At 38.9% G+C, this 13,970-nt stretch overlaps 1 protein-coding gene across 1 annotated transcript in view; it reads right to left on the minus strand.

Annotated features, from left to right (window-relative positions):
- LOC104142796 (prune homolog 2 with BCH domain) overlaps positions 1–13,970 on the minus strand; it is a 132,136-nt gene that overhangs the window by 94,914 nt on the left and 23,252 nt on the right. Inside the window, exons 2-4 of the mRNA XM_068925882.1 lie at positions 7,551–7,655; positions 6,253–6,455; positions 4,475–4,638 (exon numbers count right to left, since the gene is read on the minus strand). Of these exons, the coding sequence (XP_068781983.1) occupies positions 4,475–4,638; positions 6,253–6,455; positions 7,551–7,655 (472 nt within the window). The remainder of the gene's footprint in view (positions 1–4,474; positions 4,639–6,252; positions 6,456–7,550; positions 7,656–13,970) is intronic.

The following is a 13,970-nucleotide window of genomic DNA, read 5'->3' on the forward strand; positions in this document are numbered from 1 at the left end:
ACATTTATAAACATCCACATCTATTCTTAAAATTAATAAAATTGTTAACAGATTGTGAGGAAGAAGAAATCTGAAAAAGAAAAATTAAACAGTCACAGCCACTATATGATAAATATTAAGACATGGGATATTTTATTATCTTACAAGGCTTATAGCAAAATACTCACTGGAAGACCAGATTAAAAAGAAAGGCAAGCATTTCCAACTCAGAGACTCAGATTCCAGGGCTAAGATCCCTCTGCTGTTTTATGAAAATAAAATCCAAATTCTTACTACTTAGACATACACTTCAGCCCTCTGCTCCAGAACTTTCTCAAACTGATACATGCAAACAATACAGGCAATACAAAGACAAAAAATACAGTAGCATAACAAGGTGGGAAGAACTCAGTAGGAGCCTATCCACTGGCTCTACACCCACAAAATAGCCCCAGAGTACTGGACAATCCTGCTAAACTGAAATATATCCAGCTCCTACAAACACACACACACACATGGTGAGAATAAAGCAGCCACAGCTCCTCGGAGACCATGATATGATAAGATATACCTTCCTTTATTTCTTATGCTTGTTGCCGAGACAGATTTCAAAATCACAGAATCACAGAATGGTTGAGGCTGGAAGGGACCTCTGCAGATCATCTAGTCCAACCCCCCTGCTCAAGCAGGGTCCTCTAGAGCATATTGCCCAGGATCACATCCAGACCGGTTTTGAATATCTCCAGGGAAGGAGACTCCACTACCTCTCTGGGCAACCTGTGCCAGTGCTCTGTCACCCTCACAGGAAAGAGGTTTCTCCTCATGTTCAGATGGAACTTCCTGTGTTTCAGTTCATGCCCGTTGCCTCTTGTCCTGTCCCTGGGCACCACTGAGAAGAGACTGGCCCCATCCTCTGGGCACCCTCCCTTCAGATACTTGTATGCATTGAGCAGATCCCCCCTCAGTCTTCTCTTCTCCAGGCTGAACAGGCCCAGCTCCCTCAGCCTTTCCTCATAGGAGAGGTGCTCCAGTCCCCTCATCCTCTTTGTAGCCCTCCACTGGACTCTCTCCAGGAGCTCCATGTCTCTCTTGTACTGGGGAGCCCAGCACTGGACACAGGACTCCAGGTGGGGCCTCCCCAGGGCTGAGTAGAGGGGCAGGATCACCTCCCTCCACCTGCTGGCAACACTCTGCCTCATGCAGCCCAGGATACCCTTGGCCTTCTTGGCCCCAAGGGCACACTGCTGGCTCATGGTCAACTTGTTGTCCACCAGGACTCCCAGGTCCTTCTCGGCAGAGCTGCTCTCCAGCAGGTCAGCCCCCAGCCTGTCCTGGGGCATGGGGTTATTCCTCCCCAGGTGCAGGACCCTGCACTTGCCTTGGTTGAACTTCAGGAGGTTCCTCTCCGCCCAGCTCTCCAGCCTGTCCAGGTCCCTCTGAAGGGCAGCACAGCCTTCTGGGGTCTCAGCCACTCCTCCCAGTTTAGTATCATCAGCACACTTGCTGAGGGTGCACTCTGTCCCTTCCTCCAGGTCATCGATGAATACATTGAACAAGACTGGACCCAGGACTGACCCCTGGGGGACACCGCTAGCTACAGGCCTCCAACTAGACTCTGTGCCACTGACCACAACCCTCTGAGCTCTGCCATCCAGCCAGGTCTCAATCCACCTCACTGTCCACTCATCCAGCCCACACTTCCTGAGCTTGCCTAGGAGGATGTGATGGGAGACAGTGTCAAAAGCCTTGCTGAAGTCCAGGGAGACAACATCCACTGCTCTGCCCTCATCTCCCCAGCCAGTCCTTCCATCATAGAAGGCTATCAGGTTGGTCAAGCATGATTTCCCTTTGGTGAATCCATGCTGACTACTCCTGATCACCTTCCTGTCCTCCAGATGTTTAGTGATGACCTCCAGGAGGAGCTGTTCCATCACCTTCCCGGGGATGGAGGTGAGGCTGACAGGCCTGTAGTTCCCTGGCTCCTCCTGCTTGCCCTTTTTGAAGACTGGGGTGACCTTGGCTTTCTTCCAGTCCTCAGGCACCTCTCCTGTTCTCCATGTCCTTTCAGAGATGATGGAGAGTGGCCCAGCAATAACATCTGCCAGCTCCCTTAGCACTTGACCTTGGCCTTCCTCGTCGCATCCCTGCACACTCTGACAGTCTCCCTATATTCCTCCCAAGTGGCCTGTCCCCTTTTCCACATTCTGTAGACTTCCTCCTTCTGTTTGAGTTTTGCCAGGAGCTCCTTGCTCTTCCATGCAGGTCTCCTGCCCACTTTGCTCGAGTTCTTACTCATAGGGATGCACCATTCTTGAGCCTGGAGAAAGTGATGCTTGAATATTCACCAGCTCTCCTGGACCCCTCTTCCTTCTAGGGCCCTCCCCCATGAGATTCCTCCAAGTAGGTCCCTGAAGAGGCCCAAGTCTGCTCTCCTCAAGTCCAGGGTTGTGATCCTACTCATTGCCCCTGCTTCCTCCTCGCAGGATCCTGAACTCCACCATCTCGTGGTCACTGCAGCCAAGGCTGCCCCCAACCTGCACATCTCCAATCAGCCCTTCCTTGTTTGTTAGCACAAGGTCCAGCAGCACACCTCTCCTCATTGGCTTCTCCATCACCTGTGTCAAAAAGGTTTCATGAATGCTCTGCAGGAACCTCCTGGACTGTTTATGCCTAGCTGTGTTCTCTTTCCAGCAGATATCAGTGTGAAACCGGATACTTTATGGACAGGGATTTGGCAAAAGGCCATAATATATATCAAAAAAAAAAAAATCACAAAACCCAGACTTGGGTAGGTTGTATTTGATCTTTTACTCTTAGACTGCAGGTGTTTGATCTGCCATCCGCATACATCTATAGCAAAGAAAATATATTTTTAAACTGTCAAAGCCAGTAATGGGATTCATTGACTTCTCTGAATTTGCAGTGGTAGGTTCTTACATGTAGAAAATTTTTTTTTGTTTTTACAAGAACCACAACAGAACATGCTATGTTACTTAACCTTCTAATACAAACTGTGTTACTGGGAGAAGAAAAAATAAAATAAATAAATCAAGTCACGAGTGCAGCTATCGTTAGTTAAGCTTTGCCAGCCACTTCTCATACCATGCAAGAGTGGGAAGACAGGAAACCGTAAATCCACTAATTTCTGCAAACACTTGCTACCAAATACAACAGTTAATATGAACTTATTATTTTTTTTAAAAAACTTATATACCATCTCCTTTAAAATTGGAAGTGTAACCTCTAATGTAAACACTTCAAACATTTCTCTAATAAAAGTAGTATATTTTAACTTGGATACAAACTAGAGGGACAAAACATGCAGACACTAACTACCATGTATAATCCTTATATGTTTTTGTTTATTGTTCAAACCACTGCCTCCTGACATTTTCCACCATCAAACAGGTATCCTAAGAGATTCTCAAATACCTTTTTTGGTTCTGCCATGATAATCAATTATGGTGCTTGGTCATTTGCCTAGATTCCTAGAGAGCTACTCAACAGAAACTGGAGCTTACAAAAATAATTCATAGCAGGTTTACTTATTAACATGGAACGGTTCTAAAACAGTGGGCTAAATCCTGTGTTACTGTTAACACTTCTTCCACGGAAATGTGAAAAAGGCTTTGAAAACATTGCCTTTTGTACTTTCTCAAACATATGTATTAGTTTAGCTATCATAGTGATCAGTGCAATGACAAGTCAGGACTCCAGGAGCTTCTGAAACCTAAGTGTAGGCAAGACTTCATATTCCTTATTAAACACGTCTACATTAATTTCTCAAAAGGAAATTTAACAGTTATGTCAATTTAAACCTATTGCCTTTAAAATTCAGTAAATGATAGCAAAATTCAGCAAATAGCTTAAAAGCAGCAATCAGTTCTTCACAACTCCAGTTTTATTTTCATTAAATAGTTCTGCTGCAGCACAGAAACTCAGGAAACTAAAACAAATGATAAACTATAAAGACATAAATGAACATACTTCTGACTGTTGAAGTCCTACTGCTTCATACTGTACTGGGCAGATAATACAAAAGAATAGGAGTATGTAACGAAGATTTGATTAAAACATTTTTAAATAGCAGAAGTTCCACATCACACCACTAAAATATGATTCTATACAAATTATCACGATCAGGAGAAGTTTTAACATGTAAGCATTAGATTCCCATTCATATTGTTGTCCACAGGCAGGCTGAGTCAAACTGCCAATATCGCACAGCTCCTGGAATTGCAGTTAGAACTGCACAGCTGTTCCAGCTACCCAGCTGGTATGTTGACAGCTCCATTTAATATTCTTGTCTAGTGATACAGCAAAGACCACTCATGCCTATTTTTAAATGCACATTTTTAATATTCAAAATAATGTTACTCTTTAATAAACTCTTTACTCTCTTTACCAAAGAATGGATCACACTCTTTCTGCATGAGCAGATTCAGAAACATTCCATTAAACCTTTCAGTAGTTAATATAAAGAGTAATCTCTCACCTCTGAGGAGATAAGCCAGTTGCCGAGTGATTAACTCTGGTGCCTCTTGAAGAATCTCTTTTACTACTAGAGAGGAAGATGACGCTTGTAACTCCAGGCTGCTGTTATGTTGCTCATCTGGATTGATGACTTTGACAACAGCTGATTCCAAACTTTTATCCTCACTATCAAGTAAATTTAAAAATCATATATATTTTTCTTCCCAATTGTTTGATCTTTAAATATTCCAGTACACCCTTGTTAATTATTTGGGTATTATTAGATGTTAACAGTTCAAACACTTTGAAAAAAAATGCCAGACTCTAATACTAATGTTATTTTTATTCAAATTCTGCTATGAGGCCAAAAAAAAAGGTCATTAACTCCTTCACAGTCAAGTCCTAAAATTGTAATTTTGGAATGAAGAATTCAGTGTTTTTATTGATTGCTATATCACTAAGTACTAAGACTTAAATGATTACATTTCAACTACCAAAATCTTTAAAAAATTAATAATTAGAAAAGATTATTTATGTGTGCACTGAAAATATCACTCTTTATATAGGGGAGATTTGGTATTTTCCCCATTGAATATTTTGGCTACCTACAAAACATCTTTATTTTGCATTTGGTCAGTTTCTGATTCTGCTTATAATACAAAGCCAAATTACATCTAATAATATAAAATGCAAAACATAATTCTTTAGAAAGAAGAAACAAAGACAACAATAAATATAAAGCAAATCTTATGAATAATTTTTACTTTGCAAAAGTGAATGAAGTAGAGTTGATTGCAGTTGTTAAAGAATCAATAGCTATGAGATTTATACATATTTCTCATTTTAGATTTTTCTTATTTTTCTTTGAGTCTATAGACACCTCAGGGTAGGAGGGTGCATTTTGGGGGGGGGGAGGGAAGTCTTCTCATAGCAGCACAGCTATGCTATAGCACAGACAATGTTATTTATCATAAGGAATATTATCATATTTATCATAAAGGAAGTCCTAAAGAGAGTTGGAAGGAAACAGCATTCTCCACTCTAGGCAAGACAGACAGACCTTTATAAAGAAGTCTCCTCTAGAAGATTCACCCTGGGCTTATAAAGATTCCCTCCTAAGGACAAGATGATGGAATATGGTCTTTCACAGAGCAACTCTGAGCCTTTGGCATTGAGGATGTTCTGAGAAAACTGCTGCAGTTTGTAAGGACTGCGATCATCTAGCAACCAAACAAAGTCTTGATGAAGTGAAAGTAGAATCTTATATGTTGCTAGATGTATTTATAACACATTCCATTTAGTCCTTAAGCTTTCTTTAAAAGACAGTGTTTTCTGTACAGCACGTCTCAAACTTTTATCTACCCTTAGATAGATCTTAAGAGCAAATATCCAAGTGTTTTGGCCACCTCCAGATCAACATGATAGTCTTTTTCCTTTAGTGAAAGCTAAGAAGCAGAAAAAAAAATCTGCTCTCTTATTTATTGGTCACAAGAAATTTTAGGACTATTTAAACTAAATTAAAATATCTAATCTAAGCTCTGGGAGGACACAAGTTTTTAGTTAAAAAAGGGAGCATCAGAAGTGATGGAAAAATGACTATATTTAGTTTGGTGCATGCATTAGGCATAATGGGAGAAAAAATATATTTTAACTTCCTTTTTTTTTCTCTGCAATTCCACAGCAATACCAATAAGGACAGCATAAATGTCACTGAATTCTTACTCAGAAAAATGTTAAAATATAATTTTTAAAATAACTCAAGCCCAAGTAAGCTATCCTGTTGTATATACAATGCAATACCTTGTCAGTGTGTTGCTGTTTACAAGTGTTAAAGACAATTTCCCTTCAGCATTCAACTGGTGCAAATTGATTTCATCTCTGAAGATATGGAATGACTCTGGGATATTCAGCTCCTCCAATATAAACCTTGTCTCCGTGAAGTAGCTGAAGTCTCTTCTTGGCATGTTCAACACTGGTAAGCAAAGAACATCAGGAGGACTGACCTGTAATGTAGGTGCGTATTTGTCAGAGTTGCATAAAATAAGACCTGTTTTTCATTAGTAAGACATTTTAACAGTCTGAGCAATTAGAAACTGTTTGAATTTTCCATTCAATATTTCCCCCTTTTACTTTAGTCTTTAAAAACAAGGCAGAAACAACCATCTTTCACTTCTTTTCTTGTTCTTCTGTCTCTAGGTAAATCCAGCAGAGTTGTTGGGAAACTAGGAGGGAGAAGGTATATATACAGTTGCAAAAAAACTCGCTTCTGTTTTTCAGGAAAAGATTGTTTTCTTTAAAATTCTGTAAACACAAATTGACGATGTTTGGGTTCATTGGACTCCAATGTCTAAAGCCCTGACACTCTTAATCAAACTCTGCTTTTCCGACAATGGATGAAGATGTAGATCTATCAACATATACACTTAGACAAGTCACTTTACTTCCGTAAATAACCTCCTGATTGAAGTCAGCCAATATCACCAACTTCAGCAGGGCCAGGAAGCCATTTTCTTGATCTCACTAAGCTTTTATAAAAATGGAGAGAAGACCTTTACATTCTTTGACTGTGATTGTTAAGACAACAAATTCTTCAGGTCACTGGCTGTCTTTCAGAGTGCCCACATTCAATGCTTAGCATAACAGGACCTATCTCAGTAAGGACTTGTGAGTGCAACTTTAAATACTAATAAATAACAAGCAATTAATAATGATCCATCCTGCCTCCAACAGTCTAATAAAAGCAGTTACCTAAAGATCTGTGATTTGCATTGCAGGCCTTGTAATCCATTCCAGTGCTGAGAAGACTTGCAGGAAATCTATGCATAACTTAAATCAAATGTAACTGATATATATACCATGTGCTAGCAAATGCACAGGAGTGATTTTTGCTTCTACTGAATAAGCCACCCACTCTATACCCACTCATTAATTTTTGTATGGAAAGAAATCTAGATTGTTTCTATTTAAAAATCTCACCTTTGATTATAACAAAATAATTGTCCCAACTCTAATGTTTTTACAGTATGCTTCCATTTGCTTAACAATAAGATGTCTGTAACAAATGAGTTATAATCCCTCTGTCCATTTTTTTCCATTACCTTGTCTAGAAAGTAGGCATAGGCCAGAGCAGAAATGAGAGAATCCAAATCACAGGATTTATTCCCAAGAACGACATGGACTTTCTCCAGGTGTTTGCTCCTGTTCTGTAACACATTAGAAGACAATTGCAACAAGTAACAATGACAAAAAGAACCCCCCCTCCCAAAAAGACACTTCAAAACACAAGTTAAGTATCTAGATATTGCCCTTAGTTGTAACGTTTTTCACAGTTTGCCCAAAGAATGCAGTCACTGTGGGATCAGACATGTTTCCTTGGCTTCATAGCTCCAAAGCAAGCCAAATAAATTTAGGTTATATAAAGGACTCATGTTTAGAACCTAAGGACTAACCGGACAGAATTCCCTTTAAGTAGCAGATAACAAATAAGCAACTTCATGCATACGTGGAAAAAGTTATTGAAAACACTTCCCAAATCTAATAAGAAAAGCAGTGGAAATACACACAGCAAACCATACATAGCAATTTCTAATTGTAATTTTCCCTGTTTTCATCACTTGGTTAAAATCAGTAACTAGACAAAGTAATAGGCTTTTGTCCTGACCCTTCAGAAGCTGAACACACCCTGTGAGGTACCGAGGGTTTTGCGTTCTCCTCATTGCCAAAGGGAATTGAGTATGTTCAGCATTTAATAAAATGAAGAGTCTCCCTGTCTATCTTCTTACGTACATCATTAATGCCAAGCTAACTGCATGAAAATATTCCAGTTTATTTTCTTTTAATGAGCTATGCTTCTTAATTTGAGAAGCATATCTGACTGATACTAAGATACATGTCTCAGAACCAACCACATGCAATTAAACATTGTTGTTGTTGTTATTAACAAAAAGCACTTCAGCCTTTACACTTTTTGAATTAGCATTCTGCATTTTATTGAGTAAAATCCTAATCCTTCTATAGAAGGGTATAATTAGTATATTATCCTCAAAAATTATAACTGTGTCATTTTTTAAAGCAAACTTTTTTCTTTGTGCGTCTAATCTGGGTACAAGGAAGATACTTAGTTCTCTTTTCATTATATGGGACACAGTCATGAGAATACTTTTGGGTAATAAAACCAGGACAAATATTCTCCATTCCATACGTATTGGGAAAGAAACTATATAAAGTAGAGAGCTTTCTGAACAGTACAGTGTCTGGTATAGGCCTTCACATGCAGAAGACTCTGTTTATAAGATATTCCCTTTATCAAATTGTTCTTGTGCAGCATACATTTGACTGGTCTGTCGACCGAAAGAATGAATAAAAGATTCATGAGCTCATGCTTTTCTTAATGTTTTTCAATGTATAGAAGCTTTTTTCTTTAGCTTCTTCCCAAGTACACAGCAGCTGACATAACCTAGAAAAAGGAGGAAAATGAATGGAAAATGAATGGAAAATGAATGGAAAATGAATGGAAAATGAATGGAAAATGAATGGACTGTTAAATCTACAAAGTCGCTCATCTTTAGGAATCCAATGCAACCAACAACATCTAAAATTTCAAGCCATCTGATGCTATTCTATATCTACGTAATCTGTATCTATAAAATGATTTGCTTCCTTGCTCATATTCCAAAAAGCACTACCCCACATAGCACTAGTAAGGATCCTCAACAGCAATCCGAGTTTCAGTGACAAACGTCAGCCCCGTTCATCAGGCCCCATACTGGTTTCTTCTGAAAAATTAAGAGATTTTTTTGGTGTTGTCTTCAAAATCCATTATGGTGCTCTAGAGCACTAAAGTTTGCACACTTGTTTTTAAAACTCACATGTTAGCAGCAGCTTTGCTACAGAGACACACTGCAGCTCTAAAACGGTAGAAAATTATGTGGGAGATGACCAAGAACTACCGACGGGCCCTATCCCTTCTCCATAATCCAAATAAATCAATGAGCCATCTGAAGTCTAATCGTTAACTCCAGCACACCAATAGTTCAGGCAACATAAGAGAACCAAAACAGATTGTGGAAGGAGAGGCAATTTCCATTCTCAAGAGCTTAGCAAGAACAACTCTGAGCTGGAGCTTACAACTGAGTCTAATATAGCAGTAGGTAAACCAACAGTGAGGGGGTGTATTTCTTGGCTGGGCTGTTAACCATATTAAACTTCTGAACTACTAACTTCTTCCAGAACATTTCTGCCCAAGACTCTTACATGTGCAATGGAGGCTACAAACTAGCTACTGTCAACTCTTTTCCAAAGGAAAGGGAATGAAAAACAAATTTCTGAAGGCTCTGGGTGGTGTCTGTAGCAAATCGCCTTTCTCAGGTCACTCTAGAGAGGACAGAGTTTTTGTTTCATCTTTTGCTAATGGTTATTTTAATGACACTGCTTCTCCCTGGGTGAGAATCTTTTCATTTGCACACTACTTCCCCACTTCACTCCTTAATCACTCATTTGTGAGTGTTTTTTGCAATGGGCTTTTTCTAATGAGTGTTATTCCACAAATGTAAAAATACAAAGTCAAACTGTAAGCTGTCTTATATTAAATAAGTATATAGAACAAATATCCTTTCTACATTTCTTAAATTATCCCAAATTAGAGCAAGTGTGTGTGTATGTGTACATGTGTGTATATATATATGTATGTATGTATGTACACACACAGTTTATATCTCCCTGCCTTGCACAAAATAAAATTTTATTTCTAGAAACTAACTTTCTGGACTCATGCTTTAAAATACTGCTGCTGTTGCAATTACGATGGGGTGAGGGTGTTATTTGGGTTTGGTTTTTTCTGGAGGGTAGGTAAGACACGTCTCTCTCAGTACTTCTCTAACCGTCCTGTGTTCTGCAACAAGCTATTTTCAGTAAACTTGTATTCTTATCATGTTTGATGACAACATGTTCTTATTAAGGAAGACTCATTCAAATTTTTATTTCACAGATTTTGAGATTAAAACAGGCCTTCAGAGCAAAGCAGCAAAGAAAGTCTGTTCTTCACATTCTGATAACATAAGGCACATTGATGAGAGAGGGACATGACTCTACATCTTGTTTCTCCAGTCTGAAGAGTTTTGTTCATTAAAAATAGTGTGAAAGCACCATTTTTGAACAGAGGTATCTTCCACTACCAAAATTATGTATTATCATGCTAATTATTAATAATACAATAAATTAGCATTACTAAAGTTGTAGGATAAGTCTGGCCATTTAATTCTTCCTGTGCTCATTTACAAGCACAACATAATCAAAACAATTAAAAATATCACTCTATTTCTACAGAGCACAATTTAGTCAAAAGATGCACTTGCGATTATGTTCTTAAATGAAATCCTCCATTTTCAGAACAATTATTCTTATCCACAGAAGTAATCTGTTGTCCTGAGACAAATACATTTTTGGAAAACAGTGTAGATTTGACTAGATGATCTCCAGAGGTCCCTTCCAACCTAAACGATTCTGTGATATGCCATAGATCAAGCTTACAAACGTAGTACCAGCTACAGTTAGAAGTCCCATCCTAGTGTTTGCTATACGTAGGGGTGAAGTTAACAGGAAGATAGAAATGCCAAGTTAAGCAGATCCCCTAAGCGCACACATGAAACTCCAGTCTATAGACAAGAGCTATGCCCTATGTATTGGCCCAAGGAAACCTACAGTAAACCACATAAAAAGGTTCATGCTATCCCTGTCCCGGGTCAGCACATAAATGCTGAATTATTTCCCTTCCCACTCCCCACTGATAACCACTTAAATAATTCATCAATATGTAAAGATCACACTTGCATAACCTATTCAAGTGGACCACATTTATTATCCAAGCATCTTTATTATTTGACCCAGGTATTTATGCCAGAATTGCAGTCAGTGATTTTATATTCTAACAGATTACCTGGACAACTACACATCTTCCCCTTCCTATTTTAATGCAGGAAACATTCTTGCGCCAATGACACAGACACTTTATCTATCAAAAGCCTGGTGATGATCAAAGTGATATACTAGTTAGAGCAGGTTAAATATTCTTCTATCCTGTGCTGGATGGACAACGTCAGGTCTGTGAAAAAACACGATCAGCTAAGAGTCCAACTCCACCAACCTGCAAGTGATATAAAATTCAGCACTACAACAAACATTCACCTTAGCACAAATGGGTGCTCTCTACCAGTTCTGCACATATGCCCATGAAAACAATTTTTTTTAACCTCCCATCTGATTTGCAGAATTTTAGACAGAGGCTCTAAAAGTCAGTACTTTCAGCATGACGCCACTGCCTCAGCTAATCATTATTGGCAAAAAGACACTACCATCCATGGATAAAACAAATCATGATACACTCCTTCAGGAATAACCAGGTCTTGCAGTCCATAACCACAGCATGGCTTACTACAATTTTTAAAGTCATTAAGAGCTAGCAAAAAAAGAGGGTACTGATGGATGTGAAGCTATATTAAGGGAAATAATTGAAGAAATTATTACAAAAATATTTTCATATTGATTTAAATGATTTTTTAAGATCAATGGGACACTCAAAACAACCTTTGTTTTCATCTTCCAGGGCTTAAATTGACCATAATACTATAAACAGTGCACTGCACAGAACAATTGTTCCCCAAGACATGCAGCCTTTTTTTTATATTGGGAACAAAGCCATGGTATTCCTCTCAACTCTCACATCAAATAACGGTTTTCAAAGAGCATACAAAAGAAACAGCATCGTCTCACTCAGGCGACAACTTCAACTTTGAAAGACTTAAATGGAAAGTTTCCTCTGCTAACTTAATTCTCCCAGCCTTGGAAGAGGCGATACCATCTCCTCAGCTTCTATGGCTGTTCCTGGTTCAGAAACCAACATGACACTAGCACACGCTAATGTCTGTTTATGTGACTTGATTCCTTAGCTTCCTTTTCTAGATCAAGGCACAAGGTAGACCTTCCCCAGACAGTCCTCGCATGCTATTTTGGAGAATGGCTTTTTTTTTTTTGGTCTTTCTTGACCTCTGCTCTTCTCTAAGCATAATTTTATTCTCTTCCTGCAGGTACAAGGCTGATTTCACAAGCATTTCCTTTTCTCATGTGCAGCTCCCTGGATGACTTTTTATTATCTTACTGATTCTTATTATTAACAGCCTCCCAAAAGTTACTGTACCACCTCTATACTCTCCATAAAAGTAACACTGAAGTGTGCCCTCTCAGGGCCATGCAATCTGATTTTTTAGACTGCTTTCTCTTCTGCCATCTCAGACATAACTAGCCTACTGCTAATCAACCAGCTAGGAGAAAAAACAGGTACATGGATGAGAAGCTTCCTCTTTTAGGTCAGCAAAATTTCCTACAGGATCAATTCTTCCAAGCAAAGACCCCAGTAGAAAAGCCCAGTCAGGCAGCAGAGGCTTTAGATCACAAACTCTGTGAGACTTAGCTGCAATGGGAATGTAAAAAGTGATAACCCCTGCATCTAACATAGCTAAACCTGAGAGGAATCATGAATCGGAGCCCTCAATAACTGAGAATTCAAAAATTTAAGAGTTGGATGATGAAATTGGAATTCATAAATTAAACTACATCAGAGATTATTGATCTCTCTTAGTGTTAATAGGCTTTTCTTCAGCTTGATTAAAGGTAAAATGCAAAATGAATAGATGCTGGATGTATGGGATAATTAAAGAAATGATGTGTCATTCTCAGATGGTATCAGCCAGGATAACTCCATTCAGATCAGACCTGCACAGATCAACAGTCACTTAACATGCCCAAAAAATAATATTTATAAACATTAAGATACTCCTGCAATCTAGTAAGAGATCTCCTCTGATATTTAGTTATGAAGTAACTCTCACATCTACCCACCTTTGTTGTCTTTAATCACATAAAAGCATTAGCATGGCAACTGTATCTATGCAACTGCAGTAGAAAATACCTTTTATTGGTTCTTACCTGCATCAAACAGCTGACTCATTCAAATGTACTGCATATATTGGCAATCAAGTTTGTAAAAACTTTGGCTATGATATATTGCTACAGTCATTCATCAAATTACAATATCCCAGTCACAGAAAGCATTGCATCTTCCTTTTTTTATTCTGTTAACACAGAAACTGCAATGATCTTGCAAAACAAGAAAAGTTGAAGAGTTTTTCTAGTATAAACAGGAAGCCCTATACAATGCTCACTGTCTTAAGGCAAAAAGTTTTGTTAAATCACAGAATCACAGAATGGTTGAGGTTGGAAGGGACCTCTGGAGATCATCTAGTCCAACCCCCCTGCTCAAGCAGGGTCCTCTAGAGCATATTGCCCAGGATCACATCCAGACCGGTGTTGAATATCTCCAGGGAAGGAGACTCCACTACCTCTCTGGGCAACCTGTGCCAGTGCTCTGTCACCCTCACAGGAAAGAAGTTTTTTCTCAGGTTTAGATGGAACCTCCTGTGTGATATACATGGTTGTGATATGCATGGTTGCATGGCTGATTCCTC

The sequence above is a fragment of the Struthio camelus genome, chromosome W (assembly GCF_040807025.1).
Source record: "Struthio camelus isolate bStrCam1 chromosome W, bStrCam1.hap1, whole genome shotgun sequence".
Taxonomy (NCBI): Eukaryota; Metazoa; Chordata; class Aves; order Struthioniformes; family Struthionidae; genus Struthio; species Struthio camelus.